The sequence below is a fragment of the Halichondria panicea genome, chromosome 15 (genome assembly GCF_963675165.1).
Source record: "Halichondria panicea chromosome 15, odHalPani1.1, whole genome shotgun sequence".
Classification (NCBI taxonomy): Eukaryota; Metazoa; Porifera; class Demospongiae; order Suberitida; family Halichondriidae; genus Halichondria; species Halichondria panicea.
This window is the reverse complement of record NC_087391.1, coordinates 2,622,829-2,643,877: the sequence shown is the minus strand read 5'-3', so window position 1 is coordinate 2,643,877 and position 21,049 is coordinate 2,622,829. Positions and strand designations below refer to the sequence as shown.

The following is a 21,049-nucleotide window of genomic DNA, read 5'->3' as shown; positions in this document are numbered from 1 at the left end:
CAGGGTTTCTGTGCTCCTGAAATTCATGACAACGTAGTTACAGTACAATCATACTTATGCTGGCAGTACACAAATTATACTCACACATACAGGACAATCACTGTTAATAAAACAAACAAAATCATATAAAAAACAATTTTCACCTAGGTTACAAAATCCGATGTCCACAGGACACACCTTAATTACCTGTGATGTGCATGTTCGTGCAGCCATTTCTGGCAAATGTCTCTAACGGCAATTTGCCCTGCTTTCCCTGCCAGCTCTGCAATGTGTCTCACTTCTTCCACCTCTCCCGCCTTTACTGCCACCAAGTACGCGTTCTTCAGCTTTCCAGCCAGAACAAAGGCCTTGATCTGCATGCATGAGGAGGATGTCATATGTCACAGGTATGCAACTGTTCATAATGAAAGCACCATGGGTGCTGATGCCTCGATGCACGGAAGTGTTAAAATATAAAGCTATTCAATAGCTTTTATACACATATTATATCGTTTTGAACCTCTTTGCAATATTAATTTTGCTGTATGAGGCAGAATCCAGAGAAACTCAATGAGTAGGTAGGTAATGATGGACAATGAAAAGAATCGACGCCAAAAGTCTAAAATTAATGGCTGCATCAGAAAAGCCTTGCAGCTCTCTTCTCACTCTTGCAGCTACGTATACTAATAACTAGTGTTCTAGTGCTGAGCTAACTACTAAGCAACACTCTATGGACAAGTTTTTCTACGCACTCTTCTGAAATGGCTGTATTGCAGTAAGAGAACCAAGCATTATTTTGCAAATCCACAAATTGAAAACATGACTAGAAGCCTATAAAAACTCTTACTTGCACTTCATTGACCCTTAAGCAGCTGTAACAGTCTACGCAGACACAGACACACACATACTACTGTATACCTTGCTTGCGCATGCGCACCGAGGCATTGGAGGAGCACGGTGATGCAAAAATAAACTGTTGAGTAGACACTACAATCAGGAGCCTTATGTACTCCTGCTACAATATATGCTTTAAGTAGATCTCTTCAAGTTATGTACAAGTCATGATCAACTCTTGATCACTGTACCTTGCTTTTTTCACTGGAAAGTAGGTTCGCCAGCTTTTCAATCTGCTTAGCCTACAATAATCATATACATAATTATAATATTATATCATGGGTGGAAATACAACTGGGATTAAAATATGCATTATACAGTAGCATGGTAAAATGAGGACAGAAACTTCAACTCCTTACCTCTTTTGGCTGGTTGGCCAACACTTTAATGGCAGCCATAATGATTTCATCATAGAGGGAAGGTGATGTGTGTGCCTTTTGCAGACACTGAAGGAGAATCCTCAAGTCTCCATAGCGTCCCTTGAGGGAGAGCGATCTGGCAGTCCCACAATAGATCTCAGTTTGAGAGAGTCGGTAAGCCTGTGTAAAGAGGGAATTACAAATTTTTCACTGCAGTGCTTCAGTTAAAGTGTAAAAGACATAATCATGCATTCTGCTTCTGCTAACCTGAATGATTTCTCTTGCAAATTCAAAGCCTTCCATGATGTCTTGAGAACATGTGAGAAGTTGAATGGCAACCTCCCCCCTCATGTGTGCGTTACTGAACAGTGTGGCAGGTTGCCCTGATAATCGTCCTCCCGCGGCCCCAAGTGAAGATGTGGGATCTGCCAAGCCTATTAGAGAAGGGAGGGGCACACTGACTGTTTGCTGGCTCTCTGCCGACTGGTATAGAAAGTGGGTCACCTGGAGAAAGATAAGAGCAGACATGCAATGTATATGGATGGTGCACGTATATTAATTATGAGGCGAGTCGTCTAACTAAGAAAGGCATGTAGGTATCGTTCACAGAGAAAACCAATATAACACATACTCTAGTCTGCATCTCAATGGTGGCCAGATGCTGCTGCACTTCTGACATATCTAGAGTCTTCACTGAGGAGAGAAGGACTTGCAAACTGTCCTCATATTGTCGTGACGACCTAGACCACCCCCCTCGTCTGTCGCCAATCCTGCGATTCACTTCGATATAGGTCTGAAAATATTTTTTGGCCTGAGAGAGATAGTGGAGGCGTGAGAAGAGATCAGCTATGGAAGTCACTCGTCCAGAGAAACCAATGAAGAACTTGATGCATGTCATGCCAGCACGAATATAGTCCTGTGCAGGGAAAAAAATATAGCTACAGATGGACATGGAGGATTTGATGGAATAAGTTATGTATATAATCATAATAATTATAGTAGTATGGGTGTCTAAAAGAAAGTGGACAGTGTACTTGTACTGCGCATGTATATAGTCACCAACTCAAAAAATATTCACCAGAGTTGGTACACCAAAATTTTGCATAACTCCCACCTTCATGAACAGTTGTGTCCTATAGAGTACAGAGAATAACCCCTTCTTTGTGAAGTAGCGACAAGCAGCTGTCAAATAACCCTCCCAAGTGCTGAGGGTGTGATCAATCCGCTGTAGACAATCCTCTACATATTCTATCTGCCCAGTCTTCATAGCAGGTACCCAAAGATGGTCGATGAACACATCTGTGGAGCAGTTCTAAAGAGGTGTGTGAGGGGACATACATGTATTAAGTAATGGTTGCATATACATTTAAACTGAAATGGTAAAAATATAGGTGGTACGATTCATTCAAGGGGGTTCATAACTGTACTACTTAGGAGAACAAAAATAATCAACCTCCCACTCGATCCTTACCTTATCTCTGATCATCTTGCAAGCCATCAGCCAGCATCCGTGCTTGACATAAAAAGAAATTAGGGAAGAGTCATTTCCATAGGCAGTCAGGTAATAGACACACTCGTTGAAGCGTGTCTTGTCGAGGTCACACTCTTCAGACCATCGCTCGGGGATGACGGTGGAGCTGAGTAGGAGGCTGGACCAGTCCTCGTTGTACTAACAGAGGGAAGGGTTCAGTAACAGGCAGCCAGACAGCATATGCAATATCATCAGAAATGTTTATAAACTGATGAGCACATAACAGTTTTATGACCATTTTCAAAAGCGGTCTAGCTATACATTGTATAATGCATAATATAACATCTACATGTACGTACTGCGCAAGGACACGTACCTGTGAAGTCTTGGCATTGATGGCCAACGGTATTTGCTCTATCAACTCAACGATTCTCTGTAGCAGTTGCAGGTTGTGAGCACCAGAGCTGGAAAGTTTGGAGTGGGAACTCACCTAGGGAACAAACAACCAATAACGGTCATAACAAAAATGTAAGACTCGATATTAATTAATTTGGTGCAAATGCGTATCGCCATTAAAAAAACGAACAAACACAACTTAGCTTTTATTAAGCAACATTAGTTAGCAGTACTCAAACAGATACCTACTTGAAAGCAGTTCTTGAACTTTGACCTTGCAGAGGAGAAATCCCCATACTTGAGACAGGCGATGCCCCAGGCCACTAGTACATCCCCAGTGTCCAGCTGGCACTTGGTGGACATCTCCATGGCGAGTTTGAACCGGTTGCTCTGCATCAGCTTGTCCCTGACACGGCGTGCCAGATCTGGTTTGGTGAGCTCCTGTATCGATGGTATTTTGGGGCAACGGGAGGACACTAGGAGACGAAGCAGGTCCACTCTACTTAGGTAGGTGTCACACAGCTCCACCCCCGAGGAGTCCTCGGCCTGGGCAAAGCGCACCTTGGCATTCTGGAGTAAGTTTTGAATCAACCTATATGGGGCAAAGGCAGGTCAAGAGAACTCCATGAGTTAGCGATAAACAGAGATTGAGGTACATGTACAACAATGTAGTACTACATAATTATGTACATATATTATGTGTACATATACACACACATCTCTATTGCAGGAGAGTGAATATGTTATATACAGGCAACAAAATAGGACCTGATCACAACATAACGTAAACTAAGCTCACCCAATTACGAAGTGGTGGTCTACTTCTTCATTGACCAAGCCCTGAGCATTGGGCACCAGTTGCCCGGATACCGTGTGACAGCAGTCCAGGATAAAGCCAGCTGCCACTCTCTTATCAACAATCAGATCCACTAGAGACAGAAACAGAGCCGTGTTCGGAGCTCGCTCATAGTAAAACTCCCTACGAATATTTTGATTGAACATTGGGTCTTTTGGGAGGAGGGTGCAGTTATGTATATGTTCATTTCTATAATCAGATCCTGGAAGAAGCGAGTTTATGTCGAAAGGAGGTTGAGCAGTGGGCAGGGTTTCAGATGGCTTTTCAGAGGTGTTGAAAGTCTGGTGACAGTCATTACATACTCTGACAGGCTGATTGTAACTTTTCACTTCTGAGAGATGGTCGGAGCATCCAGAGCAGACAACACGCCCACATCTTCGACAGTGGTGTCTTCTACTGAACTGCATGTTCATGAGTACAAAGATACTGAGATCAATATTCCACAAAATCAAAATAGTGTATACATGTACATGTACAATGTATGCATGAATAATAAAATTGTTCCAGCAAAATTGTTCGTTATTTAAAATGATCTGCAATAACGTGCGAAGATGGAAGGCGTGACCTGGGAGTGTTTCTGGTAAGCAGTCTCAACAACCCACGAAATTTATTCGACAAAAAGAAATTTAAGAATTTCACGCTATACGGTACATTGTACATGGTAGTGATGTGCTGAGTTTTTGAAATGGTGAATCCTAATCGCAAGATTTTTGTCTAGCTCTAGGTGGTTATAAGTACCAACCACCACCAACCAGTATAGGCGCATCTGTTGTCAAAAGTTCTTAGTATCAGCTCAAGCATGCTACAAGCACGTACCATTCCAAAGATGACAAGTTTGCAGATGGGACATGATCTCACTGCCGAATCTCTCTCCCAATCGTTTCGTGCGGGTGGGACAGTGGGTGGTTTGAATGAGCTGTCCCTTGTCTCAGTAGGGGGTAGGTTAAAAGATGGCCTGAGGAGGAGATAATAATTATGAGCTATGTCTAATCAATACATGCTACCCCTGTATGTACCATGTAAGATTATGCATGGCGACAGTAAAAATTCTTCCAGATACATGTACATAATATACCGTATAGCGGGTAATTTTCGTGGGGTAAATTATTCGTTATTTTCGTGGGCAAGCTACCCTACACGAAAAATTTCCCCACGAAAACGTAGGCGTGGCTTACCGTAACGCATGCAATGAAGTTAAACAAAATTTATGCTCACAAAAATCACCGTTTTCCAGATAAACGAATTTTTTACCCCACGAAAATTACCCGCTATACTGTAGACAACTGAACCCCTCAGACTCGATCTGTCAATTATTTACTGCTACTGTACTTAAAGAGAGCTAAATGTAAAAATTCTTCTGCCAGAAATCACCTTCTGTGATGAGAGAAAGATGCTCTTTTTGGTGTGGCTGAAGGGTAGGGGTTGTCAGATTCCATGTACCGAGATTTACTGCCAGTATAGGACTGTGAAAATGAAGCTCCTGGTGAAGGAGGTCGTGTTGGCATTGCACTGCCAGCTAGGGCTGAAAAGAAGAGACAGGATGTCAACAATACAACACACTACGTGAGTACACCACGTACATGTACATGTACCTACGTAATGTAATATTCGTATTTCAATACCAGGAAACCACACTCACCAAGAGCTTTGCACATGAAATATTGGTTACTGCTCTGCCCTTGAAAAACGTAAAATTTTGCACCTCATAAAAATGTTCCGCTATAGACACTATCAAGCAAAATCAAACTCCGCTACTGTGAAAGTACTGTACATGCTACAAGATACATGCACTACATGTAGCTTCAGTAAGCTATAGTCGTAAGGGGGTTGTGTTGATGCACATACATGTAGACAGTGGTTTCACCAAACTATACACCCTGTCACAATTGCTCACATTGTGCTGGTGTGTTCTGCACCAGTATGGGTTGTGGAAATTCCAGTGACTTGATACAGTAGTACATAATGGTCCTCACGAACGGGTCATGTGACTCCTCCTCGTCCGAGAAGGTTACCGGGGTATGGTCGAGAATGGGTGTGTCCATCTTGTTAATGTGCGTGAGGTGCTCATTGGTGCGTAACTGTTGTATCACTGAGCATGCCCAATCGATTTTCATATCGATGAGCAGCTGTTCCACGAGCAGCATGGGTTGCATAATCAAACCAAGGTACTGCTTCCTGAAGTTCTTGGGGAGACAAAGTAAAGCCCTTGCACCAAGGAGCTTGTTAGAATAATCTTGTGTCTTGGCATAGTGTAGACAGTGTGAGAGTTTTGAGAGCATGTAATGCAGCACAAAGATGGTCACCTGCAGATTAGCATGCTCCAATAAAGACTCACAGACGTTTAAGGCAGTGGTGTCTTCAGACAGACTGTCAAGAACCTGAGGAAATATTAAAAACAAGCATTGTGAAGCAGGACTGATACGTTTCAGCTATGAATAGGGATCTGTAAAATTAAGGTACACGTGCACACAGGTACTACATGTATTACATATACGTACACTATAGGTGTGCATAAATACATGTATATTGAATTAACATCCACTCACCTGCTGTGCGGCAATGGGGTCATTTGAGTCCCCCTCCAGCAAATAACTCAAATACTCCACTTCAATCTGCTGACTCAGCTCTGGCCCTACGTTGTGCACAGCTGCCCATTGCCTAGCAACATCAAAAACCCTCGAGGACAATAACATTCGTAGCACATAGTCTGGTCTAGTTTTTGAGTCTTTGGCAATATCATACCAATTTTTCCATGGGCTTCTTGAAGAATGAAGTGGGCTTTTACTACTTGATATTATGAGGGAGTAATTTCGCACACAGTCGAGTTTTTCTTTGACAGTCTCACTCAAAAGTGAAGAGGGTGGAAGATGGTTTTTGCAATAGCTGAGTAGGTTTTCACAAATGCCTACAGGCCAACACTCCAGTGACGCAAGTGTCAGTCTACTAGCTAGCTCAGAATTGGAGATTTGCGACAAAATAGTTAGTGGGTTTCGTTTTTCAACTTCAACTTTGTATGACGTCTTCTGGCAATTCGAGACAAAGGCACAGCTTAGAATAATGTCCGACAGAAAAGCAATTTTCTCAGGATGTCTTGAAGCGGGTTCTGAAGCAAGGAAGCTCACAGCCTCTATAACTTGGCCTTTTTCAAGTAAATTTTTCATGACATAGCTACAAGCTTCTCCTAGAGCTTCACAGGAGGAGGGCAATGCGGCAAGTGTTCGTAGACAGACCTTGAACTCTTTGCAAGAGTCAGGAGATTCCTCTAGTGGATCATCCCACGGTATCAGGGAGTGGAAAGGGGAGAGTCTGGCAACAAGGTACTGGTGCATGGGCCGTGCTGTCGAGAAGTGGGAGAGTACTTTATCGTACGTCAGCTGCCATTCCTCAGATTGCTTAGCAACACTGTCGATACTTGTGTCTTTCTTCATAGTGGAGGTAGTTGCAGATGATTTAGAGACTTTGATGCGGATACTTTGAAGTATACCCCCCATTTTCCCCACGGCAGGAGTGTTATCTTCAATTGTTTGCTCAACTGTCTCAGTCTTTTCGTCAACACTCAACTGATTGGGTGTGGGGGGAGAGAGCAGGTACACAAGTGCCGCTAACAGTGGTGCTCGTTGCTCTATAAACTTGAGGATTTCTATGGTAAAGGTATACTTGCGTTTTGCTTCTTTTGTCTCCATAACAACAGAGTGATGGGAAGGTGATATGCGTCTTCTGCTAGCCTCTTGTGAGATTTTTCTTTTTAATTTGGGAGATGTTTTCAGACTACTACGCTTGAGTGTAAAGTTGAATCCAATCTGAGGATTATTGGCACGTACAGTGACATTCTTCGTCTTTGAGAGCTCGCTTGCCTCAAGCAGAGGCTGGAGAATATCTCCTTTCTCCTTGTCTAACTTGGAGTGGATGTATTTCAACAGAGAGAGATCGGTATCGGAAGATTGCTCAATCTTCAGCAGGTCTTTGCAAGAGTCAAATAGCCATTCTGGAACAGATATTTCCTTGTTCTGAGCATCGATGTTGATACTAGAGGACAGGTACCAGGATTCAGTGAGAGTGAGTTCATCCTCTAGGTTGTCTTGTGTTAGGGGGACAGGAGTGGGAGAGGACAGACGACCATCATGGATTACAAATACAAGCCGAGGGTCAGAAGTTGAAGGAGCGTGTACTGCCCACGGATCTGGAGTCAAGGGCTCAATGCGAGCTTTAAGCTCTACGCCTTTTACCAGTGTGGGTGGGGTTAAACCTCTTCTAAGGATTGTATAATGGAGATCAAAGCAACTTATCAGTCCTAACTGGCCAATAAAGTATCCAACTTTAGTAAAGTAAGATGTTTGAATGATCGACGATGTGTTGACGATTTCGAAACTGAGACCGCAGCCATTTAGGAGCACCAAAATATCCTCTAGCCCCTCCCAATTCGATGGTTTGGTTTCCATGGCAATTGCAAGCAACACAGCATGTGTGTAGAGAAAATTCACAATGTTGGAATAGAATACCATCTGTTTGGTGGGCGTATCCAGGGACCGAAGGTCAACAGATTCAAGGTCGTGCGTTTTATGGAAAAGGTTGTAGAGTTCTGGGTTTTCGAGGGCCAGTGTGAGATCTTCAACAGTGATGACAGTGTCACGTGAATGGGATTGAATACTTGAGCCTGAATGGGAACGAACAGCATGCAAAATCATGAGGATACAGTTTATAGAAATATGTGCCAAATGTTGTTTATTCATCTGTCATTTATATAAACAAGTGCATGTTCTCTAGAGCTACTACGACCAACAAGAGAACAAAACATCGCTACATACTTGGCAGTTTTGGAGAATCTGGGTAAGGATTGTCAAATTAAAAATTTACCGAACTGCACATGCACACGTTTATCTAGAATAAGATACATGCATATAACCCACTGCCCTAAGCCAGCTGCTAACTGCACGTAAAAGCTGTGTGAGAGGCCATCATATCACTTATCTATAAGAATTGCTGTGCTAGACATGTTGATACAATCTATAGCACTATATCAATGCAGCATGGTCGCTAAAATTAAATCGCAATCATTCTTCATTTGCCTCCACTTGCCAAATAATTACTTCTGCTATACACAGTATAGGGCAAACACATACCGACAATCATGGACTATAATCGAGATTTTAGTTTACATGTACATGTATGCACATAAATCCACTTATCCCTGACCTTTAATAATGGTGACCAGCTTGTGTAGCAGTTCGTGTGAGTAGGAGCACAGGTCAGTGACTACTTGTACACCCACAGACTCCTTGTTGCCCGATGGAAGCTGGTTGAGAGCAATGAGAGAACAAACCATTGGCCGAACTGCAGGAGGTACAGAGTTTTGATTAGGGTTAGGAATAAACGTCTGGTGTACAATATTAATAACAGTATACTGAAGCATGTGAAAGAGTGTCACGAAATATGCACAATCAGCATAAATAATTATGTGTAAAAGCCCCGAGCTTCTTACTGTATAAAATATGGTAGAGTTACACCGTTTGCCTACAAAACACAAACTATAATGTTGCAGTAGACCAATGAAGAAAAGCAATGCAACTGTAATCAGTTTGCATGCATTTTTCAAGAATGAGATATACTGTACATGCATGTACAATTTATTGATCCGTACACTTACCTGTGTTGGAATGTGGGGTGATGCTGGGTAAAGTGGGACAGCAGCACTTGATAATGACCTCCACCACGTGGAGATGGGAGAAATCCTGCATGAGGCTCTCCAGTCTGTTGGGGGTGATCCCCTGCTCAAACACCAGACGCCCCAATACCTGAGATGGCGACTCACGAAGGAGCGTGAGGAGCAGTGAAGCTTTCGTGGGGCCTGTGGTGGATATGGGTGGGTGTACGTGTGTGAGGATGTGCACATGAGGTAACGCAAGAGCACATATAATGCGCAGTTAAGAGTGAAATTTCTACAGAAGCCGGCACATGTGTACTTAATACACAATAGTACATGTATATGACAAATTCGATGTACTCACAAGCTCCACCTAGACCCAGACAGCGGGTGAGAAACTCTAGCAGTTTGCTGACGTAGCGGACGAACTGCCAAAGGAAGCTAGCCATGCCCACATCACCCACATCCTGACTGGAGTGCTCGTCCCTTGGCAGTACCACCTGCTTTCCAGAGCACAGGGCTCGGATTAACTCGTCAAACACACTCACGGGACTCGTCTTAATACGCTGGGAAAAGGATGAGGGCTCTTCAACTGGAGTACACTCAGACAGTTCTTCAAAAAGATTTTTTTTAGTCTCAGATGATAACTGGACGAGTTCCCGCTCAATTTTCTCACGAGTGTCTCTGTAAGTGTCTATGAAGGTCTTGGACTTGACAATGGACTCAACTTGTAGCTGATGATCTCCGCTTGTTAGTAGGGTGTGGGGGGATGAGTAAATAGGTGTGGTCAAGGTAGGAGCAGGGACATTTATTCCAAAGTTCATAAAGTACCCTAACACATCTGACAACATTTGCAAGAGAGCAAACGGTCCACCGACAGTCAAAACATCATGAGTTTGCGAGACTCGTTTGCTTACTCCCAACTTCTTACTTGCACTCTGAAGAACATCCAAGGATCGACTGGTAGCTAGCTCCACAATCCTCTTAGCTGTGACAGCTTCCAACTTGCTGCTACACACAATGTCCAACATCACAAGCGCTGGTACATGCTCAAAAAGATTATGAAGTAGAGTGGATTCCTCAGCAGCTTTCTCTAATGCTTTATCTCCACTGAAGAGCATTTGCGTGACTTGACTTGTTGCCAGGAGACGATGAAGGCTCTCTAACGTCTCAGATTGTGTAGTTGCAGTTCGAATAGCCAGCTGAAGGTTGATTGTTGAGAGGGAGGCAGTTGAATTAGACACCTCAATGGAGCCTCGAGGTGGAGTTTGTGAATGGGAGCCAGATCCACTTACTGGTGCAGATGATGAAGAGGGGGGTTTTTGACCCAGGCCCCTGCTTATTAACTCGTATTGCTGGGAAAAGTCAACAAAGAAATCTCCAAATTCTCCAGTCATGTTAAACATTTTAACCACCTCCTTTGCCCGCGAATAATTGGCATGCTTGACACACATACGCAAGAGGGAGTCGGGTGAGGCAAGCATCTGGTAGATAAAACTGCTTCGAGCAACGATGCTATCTGATGGGTCGGTCAGTCTAGCACGCCGCTTCCGTACAGCTACCTATACATGTATATGAATAGGAAATGTGAGCATCATTATTTTACAGCAGAAGCGGCATCACCAAGAAGCTTCTCGACAATGCGATACCACACAGTGCTAACGATGAATATAACAATATGGGAGTGCATAGTTGTGGTGTCAGAGACGTACTACACACATGCATGTATGTAATCATTTGCATTTGTGCACTTAAAATGCACAAATACTTCAAAGCCTACTTGTATGTCCGCACTCTGATAGGCAACAAAAGGAAGTACTTAATCTGTATCGTACATTTTACAGGTACAAAACACAGTTATCTACAATTGCAAATGGACGAAGGAGAAAATAAATTACGTGTACCTGTGAATTGCGGGACCGCAGTCGCTTCTTTTTCTTCAGCTCTGAGTCGGGGGAACGGTCTTCTACATCTGCACAATCTCCACTGTCCTCCTCCGCCTGCTTTACCGGACTTCGAACCTGCCGCTTTCCCAACCTCGTAGAGTTCAGTGGGCGTGTTCCTTTAATCGAGGGGCGTGGTGCTGGTAGTGATGAAGAGAAAATCGGAGAAGGGGCTCGAAATACCGGGGAGGGGGTTTGATTTTGTCGGTCAATGAGGGAGTTTTGTGACTGATGAAGACCTTCTTTAGCTCTCGATAGTAGAATGCCCGGTTTCTTGTGCCTCTTTCTCTCCTTTTTTTTGCCCTCCTCTGGTTCACTTTCGCTCAAATCTGACACACTTTCATCGCTAAAACTGATATAATCCACATTGACTTTAGCTCCAGATTTTGTTGGCACTGCAAGAATACCACTTTTAGATGATACTAGTTGCAGTCTCCATTTTGCCTCGTTGATGTACTGTTCCAGTTGAGCGCTCCTCTGCTGTAACGAAGTGAGTGGAATGGAAGATTTAACAGTACTTGTGGTTCTTGTCTCACGAGAGAGTGAGCTAGTTTGCTGTGTTTGTTGAAACTTGGCAGCACGTAATTCATTAATACAGTCTTGCAACAACAAGAGCATATCAGAAGCTATTCTTTCCCCCATTAAAAAACCAGCTTTGCTACGAATGAGAGCTACTGAAGAGAAAGCACTTGAGAATTCATTAGTCCATCTTGATGGAAGAGAGCCCTCTAATTTCATCTCACCGTCTTCACTAGGAATTTCCTTTGTCTCACTGACACTCAATGGCTTTATGTCAGCACTCGTTAGGAACAGAAGTGAAAAAATGTCTTCCAAAATCTCTAGACGATAGTTGAGAGTTTCGATTTGAGAGATATAGACCTTGGCCTCCTGCAACTTGTCTACAACACCAGAAGAATAATGCATGCTGCTACCATTAGGCTTAACAAGTACTTCATTCTCTGTAGAGCCATCTATGAGTGGACTGGATCCAAAGTCTAACTTTCTGGCAGCCTTTGAACTTTCCTTAGGCTCAATAACGATAGGGAGATTATTAGAGGGTTTTCTTTCATTGCTTTCAAGTGTTGCTAAACTACCGTTGGCTATCTCCACCGATGTCCAAACAGCATCAAGGATGAGTCTAATTGCACAAAAGCTTCTGAATATCGAAATATCTCTCTCCTGTTCTGGTCGGAGAGTTTTGAGAGAGAGCACGGGGAAAGACTTCTGAGTATCATTGGGAGGTGGGCTGTCAGAGTCACTGGGGAACTTCATGGGTGTGGTCCCACGTGAGAATTGAGGGGGTGGAGTCATAGCTGAGACAGTGGAGACCAGCGGAACACGAGGTCTCATTTTGAGGATGTCGATGACTTCCAGAGGATTAAGAGAGGCCAGGGGTGTGTAGTGGTGGAGCACAAAGAGGGTAGAGTGAGTTTCTAGTCCCTTAAACATTTCTCCTGCTCGGTGGATCGTGAAGGAGGACAGGTGTTGTAGATGAGGTCTGTAGAGAGACAAGTATCCATAGTAATAAAACGAAATAATTATAGAGAGATTTTATGGAAAACATAACTACATCTAGTGTTCACAAACGAGATTACGGATGTGCATGCATGTGAAGGTATTTAGGGCAAAACAAATACAACCTTTATCCTCCTGCTGTCACTTACTTCGCTTTCTCAAGACACCATTGGACAAGCTCTACTTGGAAGGCAAGTTTGCAGCATCCATTGAACAATAGCTGCTGCCTCATTGACATCTAAAAGAAAACATTGGTTTTGACAGTTGTATTGATTCGAAGTAGACTAGATGTCGATACATGTAACGCAATGCTCGAGGAGCACTCTGTCACAGTACATGCAGAAGAAAACTTATAATAATATCCTTCAATTGCCGAGAAGTTAGGCCCATTAATCAAGGGTTAAAATACATGTACAAAATACAATGTACACGGTTAAAAACTATGCAAAATGGGTAACCATGCGATAGTTTTAATAACTGCTGGGTGATTTTAGGTTGAGCACTCACCTCGACTGGCCAGAGTACATCCAGTAATTCCTTCCCACTACCCGCAGCGGGGTATTTGTCCCAGCCCATCAGCAACATAATTGGACGGAGCGGCAAACACTCCTGCCTCTCCATCAACGTTGCCACCTCCGTCAATTGTCCTGTCAGTACCAGCTGCAGCCCCGACTCCAATGTGCTCTCTAAAAAGTGTCGGTGGTCATAGAGGGCCTCGTAAAACCTCTTTTTCCATTCCTCAGTAGATTTTTGAACTGTTAGATTTGATTTCGTGGTCAGCTGGAGTGACAGTTTCATAGGGGTTGAGGAAGATGTTTCATCGGCCTCAGGATGCATTCGAAGGTATTCCTCTACCTCATGCAGTCTGTTGATGAGGAACGGGGTGCTTCGACCCAATAGACAAGCGTATATCCGGCCCGTCTCAAATGAAATTTGTATCTCCGTTGATATGACATATATTTTTCGAAGTAGAGTGTGAAAGACAGTGTCAATCTTCTTAGTTAGTTTAACCATTTCATGGCTCGGGTCCATAAGTGAGAGTAGATTATAAATCAAAGATACAATTTTCTCAGAACTTTTTTGGGTGCTTCGTATTCCGCTAGCTGGGTGATCAGACTCGTATTGACTGTCGTAGGAGGAATCTGGTTCTGGGGAGCCTTCACGGCAGTTCAATTTTGAGAGCAACTCCAAACAGTCGTTAATACACTCGATGTAGATCAACTGCAATGACTCATTGTTTGCAAGGTGAGCAGAGCTATTAGGCACACTCAGACTTGTGATAACAGCGTGTCCTAGGGCAGGGCTAATGGTTGTGATGATATCGTGGATGAAGGAGACAATGAGGCCAGTGAAGTGAGGGATTAAGTCGGAGAGAGCACCAGGAATTCTGAGGACGTGGATAGCATGGTACTGGCAGAGCTGTGTCTGTATGTGTGTATGTGTACGTATGCATCACGTTAGGTTATTATGTATTATTTACATGTAGCATGATGAAAATGAATCTTATTTACCAATAATTACAATAAGTGATAGTCAGTGGGGAGGGAGGTACATGTGCAATTGTAGCATATTTTATACTAGCCAGTGGATCAGTGTACAGGTACCACGATCACACTTCTAAAAAAGCACTGAAGAATACAAAGAATCCATTGTGTGTAGAAATGATAATAATATAATAACAGCCATTCTCCTACACACTACGCCTCTAACAATAAGGAGTAGCGAAATTGTTGTATATAATTATCAGGTACAGACCCTTTACCATGCAGTGCAACATAAGACAATGTGTCACTACTTCTATAGTACTAAACCCCAAAGCATGAATGAGGTACATGTACATGCATTTCAGACAGATTCAGGTCAATACAGGTAGTTCTCACACTTCAACAACAACAGTCAATGGTAAACTTGAAACTTGAAACTAAAATTACACAGCTCAGTGAAATTAACAATTCTTACAGGCCTCAATTGTTGACTTACCGCGACCCTGCTGGAAAAGGAGACAACTCCATTGCATGAGTAGAGGAGCAAGCGAAACTCTATCAGGTCTTGGAGGTAGTCAGGCAGCTTGTCCTGTTAGGGTTAGTTTAGTGTTTGCCATTAAAGTAGATCTACATGTACACATGCAAGACTTTTAAAATGTCAGTTCAGTGACCGAGATAAAAAACCAGGAGTTAATGTGCATTATTAATAATCATGCTGGTGAGTCTAAAAAGAGCAAAGGTGTGTGTGCTGTGGGCATTATTTGCTTGCTTACGTTCTCTTTGGTAAAGAGCTCTTTGTAAGCGTTTAGAGCCAACCAAGAGAGATGGTGAGGGGACGGAATGGCAGCCGATTCACTCCTACAGTGCAAGGGGATGACTTTGTATAGATCTACACACTTTTGTGGGATACTGAGCTTTGACATGTACATGTGTGGGTTTATAAGCTTATTAAATTTCATACCAGTAATTGGCTGCTTCCACAATCAGTATCTTGAGGAGCTCTCTGGCGTTTTCACGTGTTGCTTGATCATCAACAACTGCTAGTTGATCCACACAAGCCCTGGCTGCCTCCCATTGACCCAAAGAGACGTGGTTGAATACCAAGGATTCAAGCTTCTTTGTCTCATCCTCGCATGTCAGGACCGACTTTCCTGGTAACTGCAGGGCTATAGGTGTTTCTGTCAGTGGTGGAGCTACAGCCATGTTACATGTACTGTACTAACAGACTGTACTGACATGACCTTTTCTCTAGCTCTACACCTGATGGAGGCGTGGTCAAGCAGCTAAACTTACATGTAGTATCAAAGAGTTTATGGTAGTATTCACCCCAATTAAATTTTAAATGAATAACAAAAAACTGAAAATAATGAGCTCTAGTTCTAATCATCATTTATCTTTAGATGAAATCAAAGGGCTAGTTTCAGAGGAGGAAATAATATCCGGGTTGTTTGTGGAAAAGGGGGGAGGATCTGGGATACCCCGGGTGCTGGTGTCCTGCACCTTTGTCCGGCTTCTTCTCCTGCCGCCACAAAAGAGCAGAAACCTGGGAAAGAGAGAGAGGTTATCATTTTTTGTAAGATTATAATGCTAGGAAGCTAGCTATCAACTGCCATTAGGCAAGTCATTGTGATACTGAGATATAAATCAAACACATCATTCACATGCTGGTAGACTCATTAATCCGGCCACACACCCAAAACGTCATACTTGGCCGTAATAAACGTAAAAAAATTAAAATTAAAAATCTAGTTTGGGCAGCCAGAACTGACCAGTTATACGGAATAGCGAGTGACCATATTTCAGCGAAGTTTTGTGCAGCATTGTTGATCAAGCTAGCAATCTGTGCAATATGAAACAACCGGCCAGCCGGTATATATATCGAGGTGATTGTAATTCAGAGAGCTGGACTAGTGAGAGTTTACTGTATAATACCCTTCTGAATCTTATAACGAGCTAATAAACTCACAGTAATAATATCAGTGGCAGGATGCACAAGCTTGCCATGAGGAGGTAGACCACTCCTGGAGAGAGGCCATGCTGGAGGGCCAGAGGAATAACTATTGGGAAGATGAGAGCCGAGACAAGTGAAGCGCCATTCTCTACTGCTGTTACCACGGAGAACAGTGCACCTATCAGAGAAAATGAATGAGCTAATGCAATCATTCATGCTTTATGAAAGAGTATGATAGACGGACTTCAATTAATGTGTATAGACAAATAAACAATAATTTTCCAGGGATGTCAAAAGGCCTAAAAGTAGGAGGTACTTTCAAGCAGTCAACAAGCCAGGAAATAGGCCGTCATTACAGTTACCATTCGTTAATTAGGTTTTACAGATCATGTGATTCACCTTGATCTGTCTTGTCGACTGCTTTAGACTGGATACTCCTCAACGGTGGAAACACAATAGCTTCCGCTCCTTGTATCACACCAACTGCACAAATTCAAGCATTAAAAGGGGTCACACCGTAAATCAAAACTTAAATCATTCTGAAACTTGTACAAAGGCACACCACACTAACTATAAAAACTATCAGCGAACAGAGGAAACTCTTATTATAAGGGACCAGATTAACACAGCCTGCATTGTGTATACATGTGATCAGTCAAGAAAAAACTTACTAATGAACATCTCAAAGGTTTTGTTTGCCAGTCCAGTGAAAATGTTCATTCCAGCATTAAAGCCTAAGCCTATGATAGATATCAGAGCATCCGGTAGCTTCAATGCCACCAGTACAGGCAATACTATTAACAGTCCAAACATGTGTGATAGTTGCACAGTCATTTGGTAATAACCGATTGTTGAGGAATCCCAATCAAAAGGCTTCTTGGCTTTGAGAAAATAAACAGCAATTCGTTCTGATGTCAATTCCATGAAGAAAAACGCTATCAAAGCAGCCCAAAGTACCCATACTGTATACTGTTTGATTTGACAGAAATATATCTTGGATCCACGAATTAAAGAATCAAAACAAGTAGATCTGTCTAGAGCTCTTCTTTCCCTCTCTTTCCTCGGGAGCGATTTCGGCAAAAACAGCACTACATACGCTATAATAAGAACATGGCAGGCAATGAACACCATGATTGGTGGGATAAAGTTACAGTTGAGCATCTTAAACCAAAGTCCACCAGCACCTAGCGCCACTGCCCCAGCCATATACATCATTGCCTCCACTACACCCATCCTAAAGGTGAGCCACTTTGAAGAGCTGACATCAGAAATGTATGCAAAAGAAGCCATAAGCACAGAGGAAAAATCACCACCCACTCCAGCAACTGCTCCACTCAACATAAACAGATACACGCTTAGGTTCCAGTGGACAATTCCCAATGAAAGCATACCTTGAGTAATGGCTGACAAAGAAACAATGACAATTACAAGTCGTCGACCGAATCTGTCCGATAACGGGCCATAGAGAAGTGTGAAAATTATTGATGGAATTTGGTTGCATAAAGAAACATAAATATTTAAGTGTGAGGATAACGTCTCCACTTCCACATACGTTCCTTTTCCACCATACTCGTCTGTGAGGTTACTGGTAAGGCAGTAATACGTGCTGTTGGGTAACTCGGAGGAATTTCCAATCACATTTTTTGCAAACTGGTTGAAAAAGTATTGCTGATACAGAGGAAAGTACAAGTTACTACCAAACATGTACAAAAAGATTACAGGCTCCACTGTAAGGATCCTGGCACTGCGGAATCTAAGAAAGAATGTGATAGGGTTGAGAGAGACACTTCTTTCGACTCTCAACGAAGCACTCTTGTCCATATTTTTGTCACTGCCAGCTGCAGCCGGCCATTCATGTAATATTATCTCCTGATCCTCCTGGCTTGTATCAAGGGCGTATACGTCCTTGCTTGTATTTAATGAGTTAGAAGCCAGGGAAATGTCCCAGGGCTTCAATGAGCATGCGCAGAGCATGCACGATCAAAAATTTCAAGGTGATGACTGGTCCAGCTAGCTAGCTATAGAGCTATTTCATCACGTGATCCATTTCATCCATCCGCCCACGCATGGTGTACTGTTCAACACAGGCGCTAGGCAGGTGTAGCAAATACGGCATTTAGCTATCGTGCAGATGCAGCATCTATCTTCATACGCTGCAACTCTGGGATTGGAGGCTATAAAGCGATACAAAGAGAAAATAGCAGTGATTGGTGGTCTAGATCCATTTTCAGCAGCCCTTGGAAAGCCAGTAGATCATGTTCCACCACTAGAGGCAAGTGATATTGTCTCTTACTTGATCCTGCAGACTAGTTTCATCACATCTAAACAATTCAAAGCCAGAAAATCGCTTGAAGCATACAATCAGTTTGTTTGTGGATGGGTCAAGGATGTCAGTACCTGGACAGTGTGTGGATCATACCTCACAGTTGGCCGTGTAAGTGCATAGATAATGAGATGCATGTACTGATTATGACACTGATGAAGTAGTATGCAATGCTTGAATTCACTTGCTCATGTAGCTTACATGTAGATACGTATGTACTATATGGACAGTAAACAAATCTTTTCTATAAATTATAGGTTCGACATTCTCAGCGCTTAAACGATACTCCTTTGGCATGTTGGATCATACTTGATTTGACAGGTGCTGTGTCTTGTGCTCACTGTAATTGTATGGCTGGCCTTGGAGAGGTTTGTACGCATATAGCGGCAGTACTGTTTTATCTGGAAGCTGCTTACAGGATTAATGGAAAGGAAACGTGTACGCAAACCAAGTGTGAATGGCTTTTGCCATCTTTTTTGAAGAAGATAGAATACAAACCCGTCAGGCACATTGACTTCACTTCTACAAATAGTAAAAAAAGAAAATTGGACGAAATGATCGATTCCTCCTCTACTTCTAAACAGCAACAATCTGATAATCATCCTGCTACTAGCACAGAGCAAAAGGTATACACAAATATCCCTGATGAAAAGGAAATGAGTGATTTTTTTGAGAGCTTAAATCATTGCGGTACAATACCAGTAGTACTCTCATTGGTTCCTAATTATTCGGACAAATTTGTAAAATGTAATGAACTTCCTAGGCCTCTTCAGTTGCTTCATGATCCTAAATTCATGACTCTAGAATATCAAGAGCTCCTTAACGAATGTGCATCACTTAAGATACTTTTAACTAAGAATCAAGCAGAAAAGGTTGAAATCGAAACCAGGAATCAAGCTAAGTCTAATCTTTGGTTTAAATTTCGAGCTGGAAGGGTGACTGCGTCAAAAATGAAAGCTGTGTCACACCGATGCCTTAAACCCTTCCCAGAGCTTAGTAAAACGTGTTTGTTATCCCGAGGCTTTTTGTTTCAAAAGCAAGCAAACTACCTGGGGTTGCAAACACGAAAAACCAGCAAGAGATCGATATTTTGCAAAATCTACTCAAGTGCATGCTGAGTTTGAAGTACAAGACAACGGTTTATTCATTAGTAATGAATGGCCATATATCGGTGCCTCACATCAAATCAAAACGCAATATCCTGATTCGGACAATTCAAACGAATTTTCATCATCACAAGCACAAACTGTTGGAAAGAAGAAAGTTTTTGGCATGTGTCTAAACAGGTTTGTGATGCTGTAACATGATCAAAAACTGCTTTCAATACTCTGGCATTGGGCAATCCTGTATAGAACCGGACATCATCATCTTTCTGAAGAGATCTTATACAAAAGGGTGGCAATACTTCGCTAAGCCTCTTAGACATATCTTCAATAATGCTACGGCAATCGGTTAACTTCTTCCTTAAATCAACAACACTGGATGATTCTTCTGTTTGTGTATATGCACACGCACTGTTCTCATCTACAGGTACACTCGCACTCGCACGGTTCTCATCACTGTCTATTAGTATAGGTACACTCGCACTCGCTTGGTTCTCATCATTGTCCACAGGTACAATCGCACTCCCATCTACAGGTAAACTCGCACTCGCGCTCGCGCTCGCATTATCATCAACAGCATCAGAGTAAATCGGTAGTAAGCTGCTGCTCCTTTTTTTGGCTCTCTCCCATCTTGAGACATCAGCAATCATTTGTTTCTCATGGCCAAGGTGTAAGGAAGGCAGCCAGTCAGGATTATTCTTATCAAAAAGATAGGCGGGCTTCCCAGAAATGAAATGTCTTGAACAAATTCGATCGTTCACCAATATCTTATTGGTGAGACCTTCTCGTGAAATGGCAGCCAGAAATCCGTTTCTCCTTTTTTTACTGAGCTCTTTCTCAACAGCACTCCTGCCATTTATTATAGCAGGAATTCTATAGAAGGATACTTCTTTATCTCGCCCAGAGCGCTTCGAGCAGCCTATCACTACGCACAAAACCATGACTGTGATTTATAGTATCTATGGTGAGCCCCACCCTTCTTTTTGGCTGTGATATTATGAATATCTGTACACCAACATGGCTGACTAGGCATTTTTCACGTGACTGTGACGTCACATGAAATAGCTCTATAGATGACAGACAATAAATTATTATTGCCAGGTCTCAATTCAAGACTTCAGTTTAATAATTCAA

At 42.6% G+C, this 21,049-nt stretch overlaps 2 protein-coding genes and 1 pseudogene across 3 annotated transcripts; 1 reads left to right on the top strand and 2 right to left on the bottom strand.

Annotated features, from left to right (window-relative positions):
- Positions 1–5: 5 nt before the first annotated feature.
- LOC135349009 (zinc finger FYVE domain-containing protein 26-like) lies at positions 6–15,808 on the bottom strand. The gene is made up of 23 exons (XM_064547451.1): positions 15,500–15,808; positions 15,312–15,396; positions 15,035–15,127; positions 13,562–14,479; positions 13,204–13,292; positions 11,501–13,037; positions 9,961–11,158; positions 9,600–9,800; positions 9,149–9,286; positions 6,502–8,609; positions 5,850–6,333; positions 5,327–5,477; positions 4,772–4,910; positions 3,899–4,356; positions 3,349–3,691; positions 3,080–3,193; positions 2,704–2,901; positions 2,347–2,544; positions 1,864–2,148; positions 1,500–1,736; positions 1,233–1,412; positions 1,065–1,115; positions 6–353 (listed from the first exon to the last, which is right to left on the bottom strand). Exons 1-23 carry the CDS (start codon positions 15,739–15,741, stop codon positions 183–185), a joined length of 9,618 nt encoding a protein of 3,205 aa, XP_064403521.1. The 5' UTR covers positions 15,742–15,808; the 3' UTR covers positions 6–182.
- Positions 15,809–15,847: 39 nt separating this feature from the next.
- LOC135349008 (proton-coupled folate transporter-like) lies at positions 15,848–18,409 on the bottom strand. 2 transcript variants are annotated; one of them, XR_010398844.1, is made up of 5 exons: positions 17,161–18,409; positions 16,889–16,972; positions 16,505–16,667; positions 16,308–16,378; positions 15,848–16,081 (listed from the first exon to the last, which is right to left on the bottom strand). XR_010398844.1 is itself a non-coding variant. In XM_064547450.1 (4 exons), the coding sequence occupies exons 1-4, from the start codon at positions 18,308–18,310 to the stop codon at positions 15,925–15,927; spliced, it is 1,554 nt and encodes a 517-aa protein (XP_064403520.1). In that variant the 5' UTR covers positions 18,311–18,409; the 3' UTR covers positions 15,848–15,924. The 2 variants fall into 2 exon arrangements, 1 of the variants encoding a protein (XP_064403520.1); XM_064547450.1 differs by lacking the exon at positions 16,308–16,378.
- A 131-nt stretch (positions 18,410–18,540) lies between these two features.
- Positions 18,541–20,987, top strand: LOC135349004 (uncharacterized; annotated as a pseudogene).
- Positions 20,988–21,049: the final 62 nt, after the last annotated feature.